This window comes from Apaloderma vittatum, unplaced genomic scaffold (assembly GCF_000703405.1).
Source record: "Apaloderma vittatum isolate BGI_N311 unplaced genomic scaffold, ASM70340v1 scaffold42434, whole genome shotgun sequence".
NCBI classification, from domain to species: Eukaryota; Metazoa; Chordata; class Aves; order Trogoniformes; family Trogonidae; genus Apaloderma; species Apaloderma vittatum.
In genome coordinates, this window is record NW_009714071.1 from 28,010 (window position 1) to 52,484 (window position 24,475).

The window sequence follows — 24,475 nt, forward strand, 5'->3', positions numbered from 1 at the left end:
CATTGTAGACCCAGTTAATACACCATCATCCAAAAAAGAAAGCCATCAACAGAAGCATCGAAATTGTTTCTGCTGATGTAAACCGTACAAGAAGCTCAGAAGAACACAGTATTGTATCCACACTGAGCAAACTTGTCCCGATACCTTAAAATGTATTGCTCCTGCAGGTTTGCTAGCCAATGCGTCATAGAAACAGGCTAATTTTCAATTGCAAACAGGTGGAAAAATTGATTTTTTTGCTTGAAAGCAACTACAGTACCTATGAGAGAGGTGACTAGCCTTGCCAGACCCCTGTGGATGGCACAACTATAGACACAGAAGAGCATTTTGGACTCATTATGATATGTGGGCTTGACTCATTACAATTACTGCATCTTCCAAGGCAATGGTATCAAGGGGTCTCAGTAGTTGCAGGACTGAGACCACAGTTCCACAAACAAATGGGATGGAGAGAAAGAATGAGCAAAGTACACAAGCAGAGCTAAGTACTTCTTATAAAGTCACTTCTCTGTTTCACTCAGCTGATTCTTCCTTTTGCATCCATGGCAAACACAACCTCCCTTTTGGGTATGAGATACACTTCACTCGCACACCTGCTCCTCTCTTGTCATCCAGCCTTCCTTGCAGAGCACACTCGTATATACTATTTTAGAGAAATTACATTTTCCTCAATGCAAAGATAATTCATTCCGAAGAATCCATAAAGGAAACAAGGTTTCTTCCTTCCTACCCCAGCAGATCCTGAAGAAAGAAGGAAGAGCTTTTATTTTACCTTCAGTGCAGTCAAGCAACACTCATCAATGATATCAACAGGTAATGCAATTCAATATAAGCCAAATATGTCACCTCTGCTGCCGTTGTTGTTGAAGTACAGAGAAATGATGCTCTGGACACCAGACCTCACTATTTAAATAATAGTAGTTAATCAATAGTCAAATAGACCCAATGCCTGCAGACAATCCTTGCCTGTACAGTTGTCCCCCCTCTCTCAGCCCTGGGAGCTGCAGGACACCCCATGGTTTGGCAGAGGCCTGAGGCTTTCTCCTCTGTTGTGAAATAAGGACTCTGAGCAACCCTACGCTGAGTCGAACCAGAGAGCTGTCATGAGCTCTCCCCAGTTTCCTTTTTCCGCTACGTTTCCCCCTTTTTTTCTTCATGGTATTCCAAAAGTGAAGGGCATCAAACATGCAAGCCACCATCACAGTTGGAAAAACACAGGTATGCAACTTACGTAAATGTAACCTGGTTGTACAAATAAAATTGAAAACAGAGAAGTGACATAAAAAGAACGTACATTATTTTAAATTGCAATTTTTTATATGTTCGCTTTTATTGCCTCACTCTTTAAAATAAATCCAGGACCTGATTTACTTTAATAAAAGTTTAATTTTACATCTTGGTTTCAGTTCTGTACTCTTAATTTATTCTACAGCCAGCTCTCCAACAGGAAAATATCTAGAGCAGCTGGGGAGTTTTATGGGCAGGTTATACCCAAGCCACTGTAGTGCAGTGGTTAAGAGCAAATGCAATTGTAGCTTCCACTGTACAGGAGCGTGTTATTTTTTTCATATGCACTGTTTTGAAAAAGTAGCAAAGAGTGAAATGGAACTGTTCTTCACATTCAAAGATGTAAGCATGTGAGTTGATATTTCACAGTCACATGTTTCAAAGTTGACAGAAATAACATACAAAAGAAGGGTGTTTTAAAGACCAAACCCAGAGCACACGATACACAAGTGACCCACAGTGGTGCCACAAAAGACTCCTTCTTTCAGAAGCCTAACATGCCGAGCAAAACTTGGATTACACGTTTTACTTCTTTTCTCTAAAAATTGTCGTGTCATTTCAGAGCACAAAGGCAAATAACAATTACTGTTCTTACTCCACAGCCGAGCAGTTCCTAACCTCAAGCTTGTTCAACACACAAAGAACAGATCTAGTAGCAAAATCAGGTTGGACACACACAGATAGGCTACTTATAAACAACAGCAGGGCGCGATTTGCAGAATGGTTATCATAAGCAACTAGTATAACTGCACAGAAACGCAATAGCTTCTTTAAGTCACTCAGGACTCGCATTCAAACTCTATCTCAACATGTCTGAAACACAAGCAAAAGCCAAGACGTACCCACAAACACACAGATACACCAAACTGCGCAGAGCAACACTCAGGTTTTCTTTTGAGCTTCCTGTTTCCCCAGGGAAAACCTGGCCCTCCCAGCCCTGGGGCAAAGACTCCTCCAGCCCCTCTCCAAGGGTTTGTCTCAGAGGGGGCATCTCCTGCAGCTTCATTTTGGCCCAGAGAAGGGCAACCTTCAAGGTCCTCTCACCACAGGGCCTCCTCGGGACACCTTGCCCAGTCACAGGCAGCCCCACTGCAGATTTCTCCCAACCTATGCCAGCCATCTGCTCCAAGCCCTCATGGTACTATCAGCCAAGGAGGCAATAAAGTCACCAGCACCCTCACAAGCATCTCCCCTTACCTCAACAGGGAGTATCCTGCCAGCCTCTGCCCGCTGTGGTCAGCCATGCTGCTCCCTGGAGACCACCCACTCCAGGGGCTGCAGCCCCACCTCACCATACACCAGGAGCAGCCAGCAAGCAACCCTGCCACGGCTCGGGGAGAAGGGAGCTACTTCCCACCAGGTGCACCAATCTCCTCCTCACCTGCCACAAAAATACAGCTGAGACCCATCCTTATCGTTAGGGGTGGGGAAGAAATAGGTTGAGTCATTTGCAGTGGGGAAAAGGCTGACTGATGCCTTTCCCATGAGAAGCCTTCAGAGAGTGGTTTCTGACTTCTTTCTCCTTTCCTTAAATATTCCCTCATAAGAGTCAAGAACTTTCCCTCTGTGGCTGCTAGGACAGGTGGGAGGGGTTGTGCCCATGCGTGAGGTGGTGAAGACAGGTGAGGTTTGCTCGGACAGGGGTGGAAACCACATGAAGGCCAGAACTGCCTCTCCCAGGACCAGAATATGCGCAGCCAGAATGCGAAAAGTCATCTGGAATAAAATGGCAGGTACTTGTAGATGCAGAGAATGACAACAGCCCTTGTGAGGCAGTTAAGCTCCCTCTGCATTACATACCCACGCAGTCCAGCCTGGCAGGGGATCAGCAAACCTCTGTTTCTGAAGAGCTTAGTTACAAGGAATGAGCAAAGCCCATTATTCAGACTCAGGGTAGAAGTATAACGTCACAGTTATGACTCAAACTGCTAAGTGTTGGCACTAAACACACGGCTCTGCGCACAAAGGCTGATGAATGCGAACACAAGGACTCCTCTCCTAGGTGCTAGTCCCTGCATTTATAAATCTGCTCAGCTCACTGTTAGGGAATTTGCATTTAACGGCAGTGGTAAGTGCTTGTACCCACGTTGCTGAAGGTCTTGCTGATTGCTGTAGTGTCTCTGCAATGGCATAACTCGTTACAAATACATCACTCATCACGAGGTTCCCCACCCTACCACTCACAGCTGTTTTCACTTTGCTGTGCACTGAGTGCTCTGCAGCTGTAGAATATCAGCATGTGGTTTTAAAACAAAAGCAAAGCAAATAAAGCAACATTTTTGCTCTGACACTATTTTTTCGAAGGAGTGGATCCTTTCTGCAACGGTGAAAAGGATAACTTTGGTTTTAGTAATGTAAATCACACTGTGACAGAGGTAGGGTGGAAGGGCCCAAAGCCCTGCAGTGTGGCCAAGCAGGCCGGCCCCGAGACACTCAGCTGTAAACACCTGAACACCGGCTACTCAAGCCCCGATATGTAGGGGAGACTTATATGAGCTACTGAAAAGAACAGGAAATAATGTTGTGTTTTATTCATGTCTAGAGCAGCACACAGCCCCACAAATGAAGAGACAGTGATTTCCTCTCATCAGCCTGAAAATGTACTAAATTGTAACTAACGTAGCAGATTTGTTACTGCACTAAATTTATTGTTTCTCTATAGCAACCACATCCCTTCTGCTTGGCTGTTGCTGCCATATGTTCCTGTCAGTGTAATTTAGCCATACACGCAAGACACTGGCTCGCATGGCCCTTGCTCTGTTTTCCCCGTTAGCAATTCTCTTTGCTTCCTGGTCACTATTTCATTAGCAATAAGTCATGCAACAGACAGGTGAAGTTGTACAAAGAAGTTTTTATTAAGCATGCTGAGGGGCTGTGCTGCCTGCTGAAGCTTTGCAGATGGTCAGCCACCGCGCTCCAGGCTGCGATGCTGACTTTGCACCGCACAGGACTAAAAGCCTTCTCAGAAGCCTTTCTTCACTGCCCCTTGGGCAGCAGTCACTCATCTCCTCCACCTAAAACAGTAAACCTCGCTTCTTCAACCTCACACGGGGTAACAACATGGAAGAACTCTACACCTGTAGAGCTAGAGCAACTCTTCATCAGGAGAACGGCCAGGACTTTGTTAAGACATAGACAGACACAGCTTATTGCTGTCTTCTTCCAACACCTTCGCTTTCCCCTTCTCTCTCCCCAACCTTTTCACAGCTTGTTCTTGTTCCCTGCGGACATGTTTTCAATGCTTTAAAGGGATCTCACCTCTTAAGAAGGCGGCTACCAGCTACAACCCATTTGAGGCACTTCTGCACATATAAACTGAACTCCAGTATCACCTCAAGGAAGGCAGCAGCTTCTGTTCTTGGCATTCCTATGCTAGAATATGCTACCTGTAAAGCTGAATGCAACTGAGAACTTGGGCATAACATACTTACAAGCATGAACAGAGAAAGAGAAAACCTTTGTTTATTCAGAAAACGTTAATTAAAAATCAACTGACTGGAAGAACAGTGTTGCCCTGTACTTTTAGAAACAGCAGTACTAAAAAGGTGGGTTTGCCTTGTGGCTGACTCACTCATCAAAGTATTTTAAAGGTCCATGAACCACAAGACAGAAAACACTGACCATCTGAAGCAGATGTACACAAACACGTGGATTCTCTGGTACTAACAATGGTTGAGCTGACATTTCTGCTTTTATCTTTCTCACCAGCCCAAATTAAGGTTAGTATTTTCCACAAAAAACTACAGGAATGTAATCCATTGAGACTTTTATCTTCTGTGAGTTTGGCTGAAGCTGTCCAGGGCTCAAAAGCTTTGGTGAAGACAAAGGGAGCAGAATGAGGAGCAAACTAGGCAGCAGAGCAATTGCATTTGCTTTGCCTTCCTGGCAAATTAGGCTAAATCCAGAATGCTGTCCTAAGCAAGTCAAGGAACAAACTTCAAATATATCTGGGGCTATGCTCTTAGCCTATAGTGTGGTCAGTATCACACCAAAGGCTTGTCAACAAGCATCGTTCTAAACCTTTTTTCATGCAGCATTCAGCTCACCCACATCTTCTTCTTTTGCTTTCTAACATTAGCCAGATTTACTGTCCTTAATGACCAGCTTTTACGGCCTCATCTCTACATGTATTTACCCAGCTGCTATGTATTTGCTAGGTGAGCATGTGTGTCACTTCATGTTTCAGAAGGGCTTTTAACTCTCGCCTCTGGGAGCCAGGATTTCCTGCTCTGCAGCAGCAGGAACAGAGCGAGACAGGAAAGGCTGCCGGCTGCTGCCAGCGGCTGGGAAGGAGAAAGGTCAACAGCCGCGCTTGTACCTTCTCATTAGTCCCACGTCCTCAGGCTTGTGTCTCGTCAATGTTGCATTTATCAATGCCACTATCGATAACCAATTTCCAAATAATGGAACTTACCAAACTGCCTTCTTAGGTTCTCAGTTTGCTGAACTTCATCTGAGCACGTCACACCGAGACATTCCTTGTTTTCACGCTGCTCTGACTCGGGTTGCTGAGCGAGCGCTGGCTGATGCCACAGTGACCCCAGATACCCCCGTGCTCAGAGCAGCCGTGTCACTGGGGGGAACAGAGCTGAGCCCTTCCAGCAGCTTGAGACAGGAGCAGCTTCATCCAGGCCCTGTCTTGAGGCATCCACTGTCTATTTTGCTTTGTAGAAGCATCCTGGGAGGTCAGCCACACTAGAACAACCCACATGGTACTGAACCGCAAAGTTGTGAAAATCATTTGACATTCTTGATCATTAGAAAATGGTATTTTGAAACAAAACCGTTTTTCACATATTTCCTAAGTTGATCTGAAGTTTTGGAAGAATCAGCTTAAACTTTACATGGCTACAGTCGCATCATCGGGTTTTGTCCATCATCTTTTTTTGCATACGCACAACTTCACAGCTGTGAACATTTCTCTTAGAAAGCTGCTGTGATACTTTATAGTACTACAACAAGCACATGAATTTAAAAGCATTTATGCCCCCATACACTGGGGTGGGAAGGGCTATAGTACTTCTGTGAAGGTACAAATAGGCTGAATGCTACTCAAATAGGAATGTTATACTGGAATTTTTGAACACTCAATTGAAATCAATTTAGCTTTATTCTGAATCAAAATTAAGCATTCATAAAATTCCCATTAAAAGTCCAATGCTTTGCTTTTCAAAAGTGCAAAAACCAAATTCATAAATGAAACATTTCACCACATTTCACTAGAAGTACATATTATTGCAACTTGAATTGGTAAATATTGCGAGTAACAATACCATTTAAAATATTACAACCCACATATTTTTGAAACTGAAGTTTTAATTTCAAACTGAGAGCGCTAGTATTTTTCAAAGACAGGATGGCAAGCATTTTTGAAAAATATCTTTGACCACCTCTGCTGTTGAGCACCATGGCAGACCTTAACGCTGAATGCGAACAAAGCAGCCACCTGCCAGTTCTGGTCTCCATAAAAAGCCCAGGGAAAGACATCGATTTATGTTAAAGGTAATGCGGAATTCAGAGTCAGTGCTGGGACTACAAAACCATAAACAGTGAGCCTACAGTATTTACACAGCTGTGAGTTCAGGTCCAACTTTTTATAAAAACTTAGTGATTTTAGACAAAGAGAACACTGATGGGATCTGGCTGTCATCCTGAGACAAGTATATCATCATCTAAGATCTCCTTCAAATGGAGACTATCAAAAGTAAAAATATTGCATTTTTATGCTGTGAATAGAAGGGAAACAAAATGCTTGACTGCCAGATAGTTTTCTCCTTCCTGTGAACAACCACAGACAAAAAATTGGATCATATTGAAAAATTGTTACAGTTCTACAAATTGAACCATGTCAGTACTTCTGTGCCCTGCACACTATGACTTTTGCAGTTTCTGAATAATACACATTGAAGAAACTGCATTAACCCAAGATAACGGAACAGCTCTCTCAAGCAAGATGTGGTTTCAGCCATTTTAGCTCAAAGGGCATAAAAGCTTTATCTCAACGATGCAGGTTAACTCTTCTGCTCACACTGGGCGTGTTCACCCATGCAGAACTTCCAAGCAGGTCCCAGGACACGTAACAGGAGGTTTTAAACGAGACGTGCACAACAGCGGGAAGCCACACACCTGTTTAAGCCATAGCTTAGTACAACAGGACTTTGAAACACGGGGAAGCTAAGTAAGGCAAGGTACGCTCTTGCGTTAAGTCGAGAGAACTTTCCAAGAGCAGTTGAATGTGGACCCCTTGCTGCCCAAACAGGGAATACCAAGGAGGGGAAACTTCTGAACCAAGACTGGTGTTCAGGTGGTGTTTTGCACTTCCTTCACTGAAATTATGTTTTCCTACTTTACATGAGACACAAAAGCAGAGCTTCTATTAGCATACACTTACACATTCTATCTCATTTCTCTCTGCAAGTGCCAAAGATGCCCTAACAGTTTTCCTCAGGTAAGAGCTCACCACCAAATTAAAATGAACCAAAGATGACAAGTCAGTGGAATGTATTTTTTCGTTCCAGCACAAAACCACGTAACTGTTTAGGCCCATTTTCTTTTTATTAATAATATAAGGTTCTATAATCTCTTAACATTACAACTGAAATTTTACAGTTAATCTCACACTAAAATGACAAACACTGTTTGGCAGAAAGTTAAATTACAACCTTGATAAATATAGATTTCCAAGATTGAGAAGCAATTTGTTTTCTGGATTTCAGTGCTAATGTATCCCTGCCTTTGAAATTGGTTTCAGTTAATTAACATTGTTACGGAAGAACCATTTGGCCTGGCCTCTGTTCACAGCTATAAGGCAAAGATGACACCTCTAACTCAACCAGTATATTGTAAGTCAAGTCAAGAAGAGACACGTTTTTCTTTGTAAGATTCAGATTCTAGATCAATTTCTAACGGATTTTCTTTTTACCCCTCCAAACTTTTATCAAAGCCTCTCTAACGTAAATACATTTTGCAGTCAAGCCATACTCACTCTTCGAAGAGAGCAGGAGCTGTGCAATTGGAAGTCATGACAAGCTTAATTAAAACTGCTTGTAACTTACACACAGCCAAAAGAGTTAAGCAAATTAAAAAGTAAGGTGTTATGCCAAGCTACACTGTCTGTGAACAGGCTGTGGCTATGGGAAGTAAAGTCTTTAGGAAGAAAGTAGAGAACACAAAAGGAAGAGTGGTGGAGGACTTTAGTATCAGAGAAGGGAAGCTTTCTTTTAAATGGGTAAGCATCTGTGTTTACCTAGGTCTCCTGAACTTGTGTTACACTTTATTTTCATTAGGAATTTAAATGTGAAATTAAAGACAGTCAGTGGTACATGCTTTACAACTGCAGTTTCACTAAGCCCTGACCAGTTCCTAACACAGAAAAGTGTTTAGGAAGACACAATAGGGTGGCCATTAGAAAAAAATATCCATTACATTTGTAGTTAATCTCTTCTTCAGAGCTATCCAGCGACATTGCTTTGGGACCCTTACAGCCTGTTATTTCACCTTCCCACAGGACAACTGATGTGCAGTAAAAATCTTTACTGCATTTTAAATCACTTCAGAAACCAGTGGCTGTTTAGAGGTTAGAGAGTATAAGGAGCTTTTGCCTGTGTAATTTCAATACAAAAATGGGTTGATGAAACCATAGTCAGAAAACGAAGAATTGGGATGTTGCAGAGTTGTGAGGCGCTTCAACTCAAAATCTTAAGACTGCTTGCTTCAGTTCTGCTTGTCCTGTCACTCAAAAAAAAAGGCTTCACATGCTTTCCTTCAAAACTGGTTCTTTACAGTTAGACATACGCGTCCACTGAGGCACACGAACACCCTTCATAGTCACCAACCCCTCAAAGGGTCTCTATTTCAGAGTGTTACAAGTCATCGGCCAGATGCCACCTGTGGCCACGTTGTCACCACCGTGCAGCACGCGAGAGGAGGGAGGCCCCTACATGAACATGTGCAGATTAAGCCTGCAGAGACACCATCATGTACTTAAGGAACAATTAACCAGAGCACAAAGACTCAGTTTCCTCAAAACAGACTGCACCTATTGTCTTGGAGAACTCTAGGGCCCAAAACCCAAAAATACAAAAGAGTAGATTTTTATATTGAAATACTGGGAAACAAAGACCATTCAAAATAAATGGAGCTGCATTGCAAACATCACATTAACACTGCTTTATGACCTGCAGGTCATAAAAAGTTTTCTGTAAATACCTGACAGCATGCATTTTAAAGTGATGTGCTGAGTGTTCATGTTGTTTGAACATTTTAATTACAGGATTGAAATTCATCTTTAAACAAGTTCCAAGTTGCCCGATATGCAATATTTTTCAAGCATTTTATACTTGTGGTGGATTACCAAAACTAAGAGCTAATTAGACAGTATTCTAAAATCATTTAAAAACAAAAATGCAATTTTACCTTTTTCTCCTCATTAAGGGCACTACCAATACAAAAGGTGTCCAAACTGACACTACAGAGCTGTGAAGCAGCTGGCTAGAGAGACAGTGTCCTCAAAGGGTAGTCTGTATTTTTTCTATCCTATGTGATCATACACATTATCAAAAAGTTGGATAACTTGCTTTAAGAAAAGAACCCACCTTAAAAATGGATCATGAGTATTGACAAATACTTTAAGTTTTTTTACTGATTAAGATTCAAGTTTCAATGTAAAAATGCTTACTGTCATACAATACCGATCAAGAAAATATTTTCTTAAAGTTCAATGGATAATTAAAATTGTGTCTACCAGTGAAGCAAATTATTCATAAAGGACATAGGAAACTGTACAAAACTAAAACTGGACATCTCAATTTCAGGATGACAGTATGTTGTCCACTTAAGTGTTTTATTAAACTGTTAAGACTGTTTCAAAAGACAGTGCTGGGTAGTTTCATCTGAAAAGCCAAAACATTTTTTTTTTACTGAAAAAACCCATATTTTGCATTTCTGCAAAACAAAACAGGAGCAAAAACCGTACACACTAGGACTGAAGTACAGATGAACGTAAAGTCTTGTTACAAACTTGTTGTCAACATACAGTGAGAAATGTCCATTGTACAAAACTCAGAGGGACTGGCCTACGACTTAAGATGATCCCAGCAATGCAAATACAACTCCAAACAGCTCAATTGCGTGAGATTTTCCCAAGAGTACTACGGTGGGAGACTACTGAGTTTTTAAGATGCAGTTTGACTTGCATCATCTCTTTTGAGAACATTCATACTTTTTTGAGCCCACATTTGCATTTTAAGTATTTGCTGGTTACAAGTCTGGTACATACTTAATCCTTTGGTACAGTGAAGTACTCCTCGGTGTTCTCTCCTCTGTCTCTGAGCAGCTTTCCTTTAGCAAGAGGCTGGGTTGTGAGCAGCTGCTTCTGTAGAAAACACTGTTGTCAGTCTTTGTTCTCCTTGCAGGGGATGTTTTAGTAAGAAACATCTGGCAGTATCCAGCATTGAAAATACTGTCAGCTGTGTTGCCTAACCAAACCTGGAACCCCAAATTTGCATTTCCTGATGAGTAATAAACAACCTACTGGGCACAAAGTGTAAGAGTTTAAGAGCATGGTAAGTAAAAATCCATAAACATTATCTGTGATGTTTACGCTTTATTGGGGGGAGGAGGAAGGAAGTGGCAAAAAAAAAAAAAAAAAAAAATCAATGTAAGTTACTAGGCTTTTAAAGTTTAGTCTATGTTATATTTGATTACTGGGATATCAATACAATGAAAGTGGAGGAATTTCAACAGTAATTTTGAAGAAGTTTTAGTACATCATGATGTGCGAGGCTTTATAAAAGATTTTTGTTTCCAAAGATGTTATTGGGGTCCACATATTCCTTAACAGATCTCAGCATTCCCAGGCCAACATCAGAGATGCTTTCCTTCATCCAGCGCTTCCGCAATTTGCCTACTGGAAAAACAAAAACAAAACGTTTCAATATATGGCAGGATTCTAGGAGCCAATCAATCTTGCGACCATGAATGAATAAACACTGTGTGATAAATGCTTTTATTCAAAAATGAGAAATGTTTTGCTTTATTTGATTTATTGAGCCCACCAGACTATCAAGCTCATTAAGCTCAGCATACTCCCAGAGGAAGACTGTGTTCCACACTGTCTACTTTCTTTAGAAACTATGAAATTTAGATGAAGCTTAGGCTGAGATCACATGTTCTGTTAAAATAGGGAATTGGTAGTAAGTTTTTAAAAGCCACCAAACTGATTTTAAGTAGGAAACTGTGGAGGAGATTACTAAAAAGCAGAACCCCACACCTCTCGATTGCTTTAAAATGAAAACATAACTCAATCAAACCGACTTAAAACTAGGTTTTAAGCCTTCTCCTCGGAAAACAAATTTTTTGTTATTTATACCAATACTGTTTTAAAACAACAAAATATCTTATTTCCTTCAAAAACTTTTACACAGGCTGGTAATTGTTCACACCATTACACATGAGCTTAGTTTCCCATGTAAAAATAGATATTCACAACATACACCAAATACAGAGCAAAGCTGAAACACCAGACATTTAAGAACTCGTTTCAGTAAAGTCTCACAATAGTCTTGTTAAATGGCCAAGTGTTCACACACTAATTAACTAAGTCATCAACTCTGATTTAACAGATCATTCAAAATAAAGGAATTTTTTTTCCCCCCATTAAACAGACTCTAGCATTTAACTTGTCAGACAGAAACACAATCCATTTGTCAGTATGATGTGATATAGTATAGGTTTGAGACAGATGTTTTAGGAGTATCTGAAGCTAAATTCAAGCCATCTTTTGTGCCCTGTTCTCAGGGTAACCATCAAACTGTCATCAGAATAATAAATTACAGGGACACCTCTGGAGAACAGAGTATATTTGTTTATACCTTAAGGAATATGAGCTAGTCACAATGCCAACTGAAAAAGCAAATAATGTGAGGAAGAATGAAATTTGCAGCTTGCTAGAAAACAACTATTAGCAGCATGCATGTCAAGATCAAAGATCATAACTGAAGGACAAAAGAATTTGTCCTGTGGTAGGAACTGTGGTTGTATTTTGCAGCCCAGCTCAGGAAAAATTCCCCATCTGTAAATACGCCATCACTATGAATTGACTGTCTGAGCAAGCTGATGTAGTTGAAATTTGTCTGGAGAAACTTTCATATTGCTGCCACAAAAAAAAATAAAAATCATGGATGAGGCTTGACCATCACCTCAAGTGACTCACACTGGCTCTCACACAAGCAGCTGAAGAAGAGTCATTACTATTCTCAACTGTTATCTGTAATATACTTTCAGCGAACGTGTCCTGTGGTTATGGATGTAATTGTCCTGAAAAGACTGCGAACAACTGCTCCAGCAAGATGGAGCACATTAGAATCACAGCAGGATGCCCAACAGCTAGCATGCCTGCCTCTTGTACACCTCCAGTAATAATGCAATTCCACAAGGAACTGAACTACTGTCTGAGCAGCATCAAACAGTTGCTGCATATTTAATGAAGTCGCTCGCCAAGTGCTAGAAAACAGAAGGTGCTTGGAGTGCATCATTAGTTCTGTCAAAGTGATAATTTACACATCTATCTTGTCAAATTTTCTATGGTTTATACTTTTGCAATAATAAATCTAACATACATTTGATTAGTGAACTGGAAAGAAAAGAAAGCTGTACTACAGTTACCAGCAGTCCTTCACAAACGTACTCAGTGAAGATATTTTAACCCCTTGGTAACAGGAGGTTGAGCCTCTGTTCCTACTGTTTATGTCAATAAGATATATGTGGATTTTACAGCTACTCAAGTTTTCATATTAGAATTAAAAAGCACTGAAGCAATCCCACTCTTCAAATTCCAAGCTGGGGCATCTAATTAAATGGCAAATAGACCAAGTGAAGAAAAACCCCGTGCAGATGAGAGCAATGCTTAGAAAAGCAATGTTTGTATTTGTTTCACTTCAGGTTAGTGCTGCCCTGTAAGTATTCCATTCCTTCTCCCACAACAATTTAACCAGCTTCACGGATGACAGGGAAGGAGGAAGAAAAAGCCATAATAGTAAAAGATGTAATTGGTTTTATGTTTGTGGTAACAAGTGGCAACGTTGCTTAACTCCACTCTAAGCCCAGCCAGAGAACAGCTTTGGGCCTCAAGAAGCCTTAACTTCCTCAAGAATAAAAGGTCTCAGTTAAGCCTGATCTTACCATGGGCTAGAGAAGACCACTTTTCCATGTCTAGCCTAGAGAGAGCAGACCTTTTTGGTTTAGGCCTAGATGACACCATTTATCTAGAACTGACATGAGACAGTGCACAGAACCAGATTTTATCCAAGCATCTGCCATTTATGGGCTCTCAGCTCAGTATATTTCTCTCAATTAAAACATGAGATCAAATTCACTTGATTCTATATGCTACATCGTAACATTATTAACAAAGTTCTCAAATCAGGACAGCAGCTTAACAAGTCACTACTTGTCAACTCAGCGACACACACCATTAGACACACAATACTTGTTGCCCCAGCTGGAAACAAATATAGCCCTTCCTTCTTGCATCTTCTTCCTCTGAAGTTGCCTAATCTTGCATTTTAATTATCCAAGATGAAGTGTGGTAGATTAAGTTTTACAAGTGGCAAGTGCCTGTTCCCACAGTCCAATGCTTTTAAAATACTCACGGCTAGAGAGCCAGTTATTTTCAGTCTGAAGCCCAGCCTCCTACGAAGACCCCAGCAGGACAGTCTACTGCACACAAGTACTTCAGACCAGAAAGCCAAGAAGCTTGCTCAGTAGCAACAGTCCAACATCAATTTTATTTTGCAGTATTTTGAAGTTTTATCATTATAGTCAATGTATGGAAGAAACACGTGAGCTAAGCAAATTTTCTCCAGTTCCGATACAAGCTCTAGATGAAAGTATGGTCAGCCTCCAGACCCTAACTTAAAGGTAAGAAGATACTTTTCCCAAGTAGAGGAGAAAATGTGTTCAACTCCCTCCATAAAGGAATTTTAAATTCCAGGTTTTGTTTTGGAGGGGTTACTTACTGACGTGTATAGCTTAAGCCACAGCTTCTTAACGATACCAAAGAACTGCAACATTCAGTACACAACTGAATAAAAACAAGGTGTGGGGTTTTCTTCAGGTTTGTTGGGCATTTTGACTATTTTGTTTGTTTGGTTGTTCCGGGTTTTTTTAGGGTTAGGGTTGCTGCATTGTTTATTTTTTTTCCTGTGTGTTTGTTGGGTTTGGTTTTAGTTTTCCTATATAAACTGCCAGGAAACTGATACTATACCTAAACATGTGGAACCTTGGCTACCTGGTTAACCTTTACTCTTGTCAGTCTGTCCAGAAAGGGAAGAAAATGAGTTCCATCATGTTAAGTGGCTAATTGGGGGTATTTTCCTCAAGCCCACAAGCTGGTAATTGTTACCTTAAGCAACCAGTATTAGTTAGAATATCCTCTGAAATGAAAACAATCTGTAATTCATTTTTACACGGTTCCTTAGTTTTACGTGGGTGCTTAGCTTGGTAACACAGAAGGGATCAGGCCCAAATTCACTCAGCTTCCTTCTGAGGCTGTACCCCAAAAAAGGTTATAGTTGTATTTATACACAAGTTGTACCTATTGATACTTCTTCAGCATGTTATTTTATGTATAGCAAAAAAAAAAAAAAGCATGTATTTTATGAAACAGGAATTCAAGAATGCAAAGTGCATCATATGGGTGGCTTTAGGGCTTGCCCTAAATTATTAGAAGAATCTTTTATCTAAATTTAAACTTGTACCTAGAGGAAATTGTCATTCCTAATGTGGCTTTTTAAATGCTATGTCTCTAGAAGCTATCTGTGGCTTCAGGAGCCCTTATACGACTCTCAGATCTAGACACTCAGTGGCCAGAAGAGCGGAAGAATCAAAGCTCTGTTCACAGATGTTAACTGTCCAAGTGTCAGACATAGTCAATTGTGTTATCACCCTGCCTTGAAACTGTATAATCTCATGTAGAAAATTAAGACAAGGAATGCTACAACTAGGATATCTAATTTCTAAATACCTCTCAAAAGCTTTTATTAAGTCACAGATTATGTCACAGCATTAGGTAAAAGGGACAGAAGGCCTAAGAAAACCAAGTCCCACATTAAATAGTACCTGAAAAACACTACGAAGCTTTTCTCAGCAGTTTATTCAGAAAAAATTTAGCGATAAACAGATCTACCACATTTAGACAAAACTGCCAGCATCAAAAAATAAAAATAATAATAATAAAAAAACCTTATAAGCTCCTCTACAAGGATCAATTTCTGATGGACTGCAGAATGGCTGAACTCACCCTGGGTAAGAAATGCTTCTCATCAGCTACGTATTTTGGCTGTATTTTTACAGCAACACATACACCTTGGTTTTACATAATCCAGAAACATTATGAAGTGTTAAATACTAACACTAAAGTAGGAAATCATTCCTGACACCAATTAAATTTAAATACTTGGAACTCAAGAGTGAGATGGAGTTCAAAAAGAAAAGACTATTTCTTTAAAAGGACAAAAGTAATTTAAGTATCACAGTATCACAGATATAGCATCCAGATTAAAAAAACCCACACCAAACCCCCAAAAAGCGCCAGATATTCTACTCCCAAATACAAGTAATTGTTGCACTGTTAGCTTGGAGGGAGAGGAGGAGAGATAGAGACTAAAGCAGAATCCAAAGTAAAGTCTTTCTGAAGTTACTCTTCAAAAAAGTATCATGATTTCAGTTGTCACTGTAGCTTGTAGCTATATGTCTACCTGCAGTTAGCACCCCCCAGGTGTAATTTAGAGCTTTACACATCTCAAACTGTCATATATGACCACTTCTTCCCTCAAAGAGAGTATGAAGAGTGACTTAAGTATGTGCTGTATTTCCTATAGCCTCAAGTCCCAGACTACATCTGTTTTCTTTGATACACAAAACCAGAGTTAAAATAGCCCCATTTATCACAGTGTGATTGTAGGCAGACAAACAAGCCTGTCTGTTTCCAGATAGTGAAAACAACTGTTATTAATCATAATTACAAGACAGATACTAAATGAAATTGCACCAGTATTTTCTTTCAGCTCCCACAATAGACCAGTCTTAGTGGCGAGTTACATGGCTTGAAGGTCAGTAGGTAACACTGATACTATTAGACTAATTCTCAGCAGCACATCTACTACTATCTACTAAGCACCGGAAGAAATGAATATCACACACAACGAACTGCCAGACAAAAAGAGTCAAAGTAGAAAATTTTATCAGTGTAAGAGGCAGTCATGCATACAACAGGAGCGTAAGTCTAACAGAAACCAAGTTTTCCATATCTGTGTAGTCAGAAAGTTCAAGTGTGCAAGGGATTGAAAAATGCTCCTTAATTTTTTGTCTTGTTCAACATATGCTGTAAGCAAGGTTTCATCTGGTGAAGACAAATACATCCAAACATGTGACAAGCTCCAGCTGCATGCGAGTTAATGGATGAAATGCCAGTGACAGTAAAATGCAGCTGCCACAGCAGGGGAGAGCACCGGAGTACATCAAGGGGGCAGCTCCACACCCCATGTGTGAGACCCGACCGGTCCACTATACCACCCTACTTAAGATTTAATCAGAGGGCAGTAGGAGCATACGGAACAAAAAGTACTGAAACTGTTTTCACATGCATTATTAAGACCTACATGTCTTTCAATATACTGATATTGCTGAAACCGAGTCCACTGAAGTTTCTATCACAAAGCTAGATGCCTGAGAACAGTCCTAGCTAAAAAGGAAGTCACCAACATGTTTTAAAGCACAGCTCTGCCCTTCAATTTTCCACACTGAGTTTTCTTAGAATTACAATTTTTTTCTATCTAGTTTGAAACCATTAGACTACCTCTTTGCTTTTATTTCTGTGGCCAGACAACATCACAAGAGAGCAGAGAGAAGAAATGCAGTAAGTTAACCACTTTTCAGAAGCGCACAAATCAAATCGACTTCACAACAAGTCTTCTGGCCATCTGATTTTACAGCATTATACACGACACATGCAATCAAATTAATCAAGTCAAATCTGAATATGTGAGAAAAGCATAAGTTAAGCCTCGGGTATATGAAGCATCACTTATACATGACATCAGTTCTCAAATATTAAAGCAAAAAATAGCTTGCAAAGGAAGCTAGTTAACTCGGGACAAGTAATTTCCAAACTCCAAAGAGAGGAAAATGAATAAGCAAGTTAGCAGAGAGAAACTAGCAATATCAATACTTACATAACATCCATTATGCAAAAAACAGTAGACTGGAACATAGCCTAATTTAAAGTCACCAGCTCTTTTGTGCAGACACATTCACTATGAGCTCTGGAACTAGTGTTAAAGGCATTCACCTGGCCACAAGGGGCATTAATCAGTCTTAAAACTGGGAATTTGGGTTCTTTGTTCATTTGAACTGAATATACCTCTGAACAAAGTTCAGGAAGAAGTTGCTTAAGACAAACCGATCAACTACATTTTCAGGTTCTCAGGCTCCCTACCAAAGGTCTGAAGCTGGTGCTTGTAAATGCACCACACCGTGTGACTTGACATTGAGCAAACCAGGTCCAGGGACACTTCCCCCAAAAGTCTGGCAAAGGAGTGAAAGCTTTTAGAAAGAATGCCAGGAGATTCCACTCCCCTCAGTAATTTCAGTTATGCCTGTGAAATATTTTTCAAACTTCTATTAAAAACTATTTTATATACTCGTGAATATTTCGCAGCAGAGACTCATATTTGACTGAGAATGTTACCTCCATGGTGATGTGACAGACTTCCTCCATTGGCAAGTATTTCTTCTCTAGCAGCCCTCTAAATCGGAAAGACGAGGTATCAATTTATCAGCAAATGTACAAGATTTTTGGTTTTAGTTGAAATGCTTGTTATCATACTCATTTACACAGGTGTAGGAAAAATTTCAGAAGTAATTAGGGTACACAATACAGGCAAACATTTCAGTTCAAGTCTGCAGGTAAAGGTAAGTGGGCATTTTTCCAAATAAACGTTATCAAAGCCAAGACATTTCAAATGGCATCTGTTACAACAAATTTATTATTCCACAATGGAATATTCTAGGTCACTACTCCCTTGCTGAAAATAAATTGATCTAGTGGCTGGGATGCTCATGTGTCTACTGAAAAAGAAATCACAATAAAGAAGCTTGAAAACAAGCTTCCCAGAGTGATTAAAGATCCTTATTCAGACTGGAGTCTAGATTCAGGTCTCCAGGATTGTGGTTGAAGAAGTGAAGGACTTTACAGCTGACAACCTTTCACAGGTGAAGTTTCTGATGGAAAGCAAAATTTAGATTTTTATGTTAAGAAATATGAGACGTTCTGGAATCTTCTTTCCCATCCAGCTCTGGTTATAAATAGTTAGACAGCTTAGGTGGTATAACAAAGAAAGTTTTCCTAAAAATAAGCATTAAATGTCTTTTCAAAAAAAGGGTACTGCTTTTAGGAATAACGTATATAACCATACCTATGCAGTTAGAGATTTTTTCAGTCTGCCACAGAGTGCATATACTTGGTTGGCAAACTCACTTTGTTAGGTTAAATTTAGTCACCTACAATGGAAGACATGCATCCAGGTGATCACACTGTTAACTAAATCGAGTAAATGGTAATATCTAAGTATCAATAGTTTTATTAAATAAGCACTCAAGTATTACATTCTCCAATATCCTAGATTCAACAGCATGGAAATGCCAGAACTTGTAGATAAAACTGCATCTGCTTGCCAAGTTCAGAAGAAATGTCTAAAGAACAAGCATGAGAAGAATGAAATCCTAGTTACAGACTATTTCTCCGCAGTCCTATTAGAAATCTTCTGGTGCTGAAGTCTGATCATATGAACCAAAAGTTAGGATGAAAAGCAGTTTGGCCATAGTCCTATGTCTAAACATTACACCTTCAAGGTAACAAGGGTATTAGTTTCTCCTAACTAGGTTAAGTACAGTGTTTCACCAGCCGAAGTGTCAAAGCAGAGTTATTCCAGAAGGTTTTGGTCAATGTTGAAGCAGCTTACAGCTGCTCTGACACAGTAGACTTAGACCAGCACTCATCTAGGCCTAAACAGAAATAACCACAGCAGTTAATTCTCTGACACAGCACAAGCAAAACCCCCAGGTTCATTATTCTCTACATGTAGCACTACTAAAGTATAATCTTGACAGTTTGGCCATGTATTTTAAAGACTAATCAAGTAACACGTGACAGAAGTAGCTTTGTGAAGCATAAACCTTTTGTTCTGCAAACAATAAAAAAATAAGAAAGTCTTGCTTTCCCATGGATTTGGTTGATAGTTTCTGCCATCCAAGAACAAATTCCAGTTCAAGCTTCCCTAATGTAAGTATTCATTTAATGATGAACAAAATAGTCACCTGGCACGCTTTCCTCTACTTGGTGCACTACCAGTGTGCACCTCTTCCCCTAGCTGTTAATGATCAAAGCTTTACAAACAGACTTTTGGGACCTTTCCTGAAAAATTCAGTTAGCTTGGCCAACAGATTCAGCACATATTACAGGATATCACCTTCTCCCCCTTAATTTGTTCTTGTGTACATTACCTCAATTTGTTCATAGACATGAATAGGATCACTAATTCCTCTGTAGTTAAACGCAAAGTAGAAGTAGACACATGCACCTGCATCATAAGTCTGTGTCACCCTGTTGAAGAGAACTGCATTACAAACAAAGCTTCATGGTATTAAACCAGCCATTACGTGACATTACCCAATCTATAAGGTTACTTCTTTTATTTAAAAAGGTAGCATCTTTTTAGAATGGTTTTGTACCCTTTTGGCCTGTACTTCACAAGGAACTCAATGCCAAAACTCTTAGAGTTGAAGCACTTAAACTGTCACACTTGACTCTCGTGCATGTAAGCAAGAATGTCAAATCTAACCAAGTGCTACTAATCCTTTGAATTACCCACTCTCGCATGTGATCCACTTGCAGGTAAAAGAAATGTCAAGATTACTAGTGTTTGTAATATCAGTAATAGATGCACTCTACCCACTAGCTAGCAAGTTTAATGACCTCTTCCTTTGTTCTCTTACTAATCAAAGGTTCAAGACAAATTATTATTTAGGTTGCTGCACAGCTTACCTGCAGGTGGAAAGAGGAGCAAACTGAACACCCTTTTCTTTGCATTCTCTTACTATCCTTTCCTTGACATTCCTACAGAGGTCCAAAACCCTGCAAAAGAAAACATGTTAAAATATAAAAGCTTAGTACATGATTTTATACAATTTCCTAAAAAACACAACTTCAGCTTCAGTAATCTTTTTAAAAAGTATAATCCAATAAAACACAAGATTGCCCTCTAGAACCAGTTTTAACTAGCTTAGATTTTGCTCTAAGATTCCTCATCAAGACTTCACCAGCATTGCTTTTTCTATACTTCTCCTGAATATCAAGTTTACTGTCAAGCAGAGCACATAAGGAAAGTTCTTTTCTAAAACATAGGTTACCTACTTCTGTCTGTCTTTACTTGCTCAACAAAACAGCCTCAAATTTTTAGCAAAGTGGTTGACAAATACAGCTCACAGAAGAAAGCCTGAGAACTCTGAGGCCTTGTACAGTCTGCTAATACCGTACCTTTGGTATGTTACAAGGCCAAAACTGGAGATACTCCAGCTACGCGCTAGTTTGTCAGCTTGAAAAGTTATAGTTCTAACGAGCTATCAAACCATGTTATAAGCCATACTTGTTTCACTTTTTTTTTTTTCGGGTCTTCTAGGGCAGACGCAGGTGCATCCAAAGTGCTACAACAACTAAAAGAAGTCACTGCTTTTCAGATGACCGTTTCTTTGGTTATATGTTCTCCCACAGAGGTCTGCAGTGCTATACTATACAACTCAGACTAAGACATTTTTACACAGATTTGAAAATACTTCACAGATTGACAGAAGTCATACACAAGATAAAATGATCCATTTAGTGAATAAACAAGTAGAGCTAAGTAATTTATTCAAGTACCTTCAACCTGTCAGGAACATGGTAATCGATTTATGGAAAATTACATAGTTCTCATGAGTCAAAGCAGAAAAAGGTTTTGAAAGCATTTGCTTTGGTGAGGGCAATTTCAAATATTTTCTTAAATTCTTAGACAAAAATTAATTTTCTCCTGAAACAAGGGATAGGCAAAATAAACTGTTGACTACATAGTTAACATACTTCAAAAATCTATAAAGCTATTTTGCTTCAAAGTTGTCCTCAAATTTCTGCCAGCCATTTAAGACACTATGCTAATTTTCACAGCAGAGGCTGGAATTTACTACTGCCATTAAATTTAAGAGCAAGGATGCAGGTTTGCCCATGTAAGTCATCACCCTTTGTACACTTTCCACTTTGCATTAAATACTGTAAAGCTTTGATTCAAATCACCTTAGATCCTCCTTAAGAGGTTTCTGGCTTACCAAATGGACAGAAAGATCCAAAGCAATTTAATATATTAAACTCTGTTGTGGTCAAGTGTTTCTCAACCATAGCTAACAGGAAACATAAGCCTGGGGGGGGCAGGGAAAAAAAAAAATCTTAGTCTTGTGCTACAGTCATCTCCTCTGTTTTAATTTCCCTGCATTATGGGGAAAGAAGAAGACAAACATATTTTTCAATCTTCACTACAAACTTTCCCATTTGAGTTACACACATGGCAGCTCAACACACCACAGAGTTATTGTCACCATTGCCCAGCTTCATAAACTGGGCAGTTTCAAATCCTGGATTTGTAACAGTAAGCTAGCCTGAATAGAAATTTGACCGAATGCTTGCATACGTTGCATTTACAAAACGCTGGCATGTAATTTACCAGAACTTTAGCAAGAACACACAGGTGCAAGATTTGACGCACATCAGGGAGCCTCCAGTACACATAAGGCCTAAATTAAATTAAGTTTCCCCATGAGCAAGCACAAGTCAGGAATAACTTAAATTAATTCAAGTATGAGTTTTAAACAATTCTAAAGAATAATAACAGTTTACCTATCCCAAGGAACAGATGTCTCAAATGATTCTCCTATTACATAGTAATCCAGGCCCAAGTCCTAATAAAAAGAGAAAGGAAATTATCAGTAACCTTCAGCATCAACATCTGGGATCCCAGTGTATGCCACACAGCTAACGGCTCCGCAGCTTTCTGTTCCAGTGACATCAGTTCATAATTATGGAAAGAGAGTAGCTCTTCAAAGACACAGATGACAAACATTTTGACGCCGCGGCTATAGCTGTGACGACTTCTCAGACTGTCAGTACGCCTACACTAATCAAGTATTTCTACCACTAGAGCATCAAGCCAAGAGGTCCACTGCGCTAACCAATGTAAGACCTAGTAGAAATATTTATTTGGATTGTAATTCCTATCTCAGTAGAATAAAGACAAATCTGTTGCCCATTTTAAATATAGCCTGCTGAAACAAAGGGAAATTCAGTGATTTGTCACTGACTATAAAAGTCAAATAAAAATCTGGCACTCTGGATGTGCATACAATTCTGAAAAAATCACCAAACTCTCTCAAATAGTAAGACTAAAATTCATAAGAACAGTTGCACCACTTCAGACTAAAGGTTCATTTGTCCTGGAATTCTGATTCAAACCACAGCCACAAGCAGATGTCCAAAGAAAGTATGAGCCAAGTGAGCACATGAGTATTTCAAGTATTCTTCCAGCCACTAATTACATTCAACTTGTAGATTTCCAAGTCTGATCTGGTTTACTTAGCAAATGCTAGTTGATTTTTCAGTCTAATTTTCTCTATCCTTTATTAGAAATTATGTTATTAACAAACAGACAAATTAATGTTTTTATGGTGTTTTGCAGATCAAGCTTCATGAGTAAACAAGATAAAGCTTCATGAGTAAACACTATTCAGAAATGAAAGACAGACAATCTCTGTGAGTAGTTTTTGAGATACTGTCCAAGGCAATCTGCATTTAGATTTCAGAGAAAGCGTCTTCAGAAAGACATCTCATTTTTGTTGTATTAACAGAAGTTTCAGCATGCAGAAAAAAGATGACCTACCCGAAGATAAGCGATTACAAACGTCAGCATATACCCTCTCTGTCCATTATCTTCTCCTGCTGCCAAGCCACTGTAATTAAAAAGAGTTTAATTAACTTTCCAGCAAAGTAGTCACTGATTTCCAAGAAGAATTATCAAACATATGTGCAAGTTTAGCTGTCTTCAAGCTGTGTTACAATAGTTGCAAATTAAACAGAGTTTCTTCTTTACTAGAAATTAGAAAATACTTCACATCAGACCTTTAATTCTTTGCATTTCTCTTTTCATTCCATAATCTGAAGAGAGATGAAAAATAACAAAACACTTTATGTGATCTTCAAACATCAGTCTGCGAACGTTACAAGAGTAGGGCAAAAAAAAATAGGCCTAGTATAACCCTGATGTTATTTTACAGGAATACGTGTAACTACATTTCTAAGTGTGTTGGATTTGTGCACTTGTATGCTCACAGGTCACACGAGCAAGACTACTGACTTAATATCCCAAAGGTATAAACAATGTAAGTGAATAAAAAAGAAGCAGCACTAGAAAGGAAAAGGAAGCCTTGCTTTCACTAGTCTATCAAGGTCAGAACATTATGAAAGTCTGTTTTTTACTGTCAGTTTCGAGAACAAGAAAGTGCTATGTATTTGTCTCCCTAGAAGCTCCTATAAATCCAAGAAGCAGGGCAGGAAAAAATAGATCAGACATCCTGAGAAGGACAGAGTTAAAGCAGTTTAGACTATTAAACCATTAAATGGTTTAAACTCTTATCTAACAGCCCTGAGCAGCACAGATAGCACCAGCTTCTAACCAACCTAACCACAGACGAGTTTCCCCCCTTATCAGTAAGACATCTTAAAATTCTAAAATACAAAAGGATTCACAGTTGAAGTCTTTTCCTGCATACAATATTAACATAACTAAAATGCTCTTTAAGCTCAAGAGCAGTGTTACTCTTATCACTGAATGACAAAGTTGCTCATGCGAAATCCCACTTTTATAAGTTAAGTGCAATAAAAATACAAATTTCAGAAAGGATAGCCTTGAAATGGATAAAACAATACTTATGTACATTCAAATACTTGAGACTAATACTAACAATAACTTTCTTAAAAAGGAAAAAGTATGTTTTTGAGAAATCATACTTCTAACGATGGTTTTCAATCATGCTCGACCAAAGCAGGACAGAA

General features: G+C 39.4%; 1 protein-coding gene across 1 annotated transcript in view; it reads right to left on the reverse strand.

The window, feature by feature from the left end:
• Positions 1–10,851: 10,851 nt before the first annotated feature.
• The window catches only part of AGPS (alkylglycerone phosphate synthase), a 42,607-nt gene continuing 28,983 nt past the window's right edge, over positions 10,852–24,475 (reverse strand). Inside the window, exons 14-19 of the mRNA XM_009868594.1 lie at positions 23,304–23,373; positions 22,268–22,329; positions 20,390–20,479; positions 19,849–19,948; positions 18,035–18,092; positions 10,852–11,194 (exon numbers count right to left, since the gene is read on the reverse strand). Of these exons, the coding sequence (XP_009866896.1) occupies positions 11,073–11,194; positions 18,035–18,092; positions 19,849–19,948; positions 20,390–20,479; positions 22,268–22,329; positions 23,304–23,373 (502 nt within the window). The 3' untranslated portion in view covers positions 10,852–11,072. The remainder of the gene's footprint in view (positions 11,195–18,034; positions 18,093–19,848; positions 19,949–20,389; positions 20,480–22,267; positions 22,330–23,303; positions 23,374–24,475) is intronic.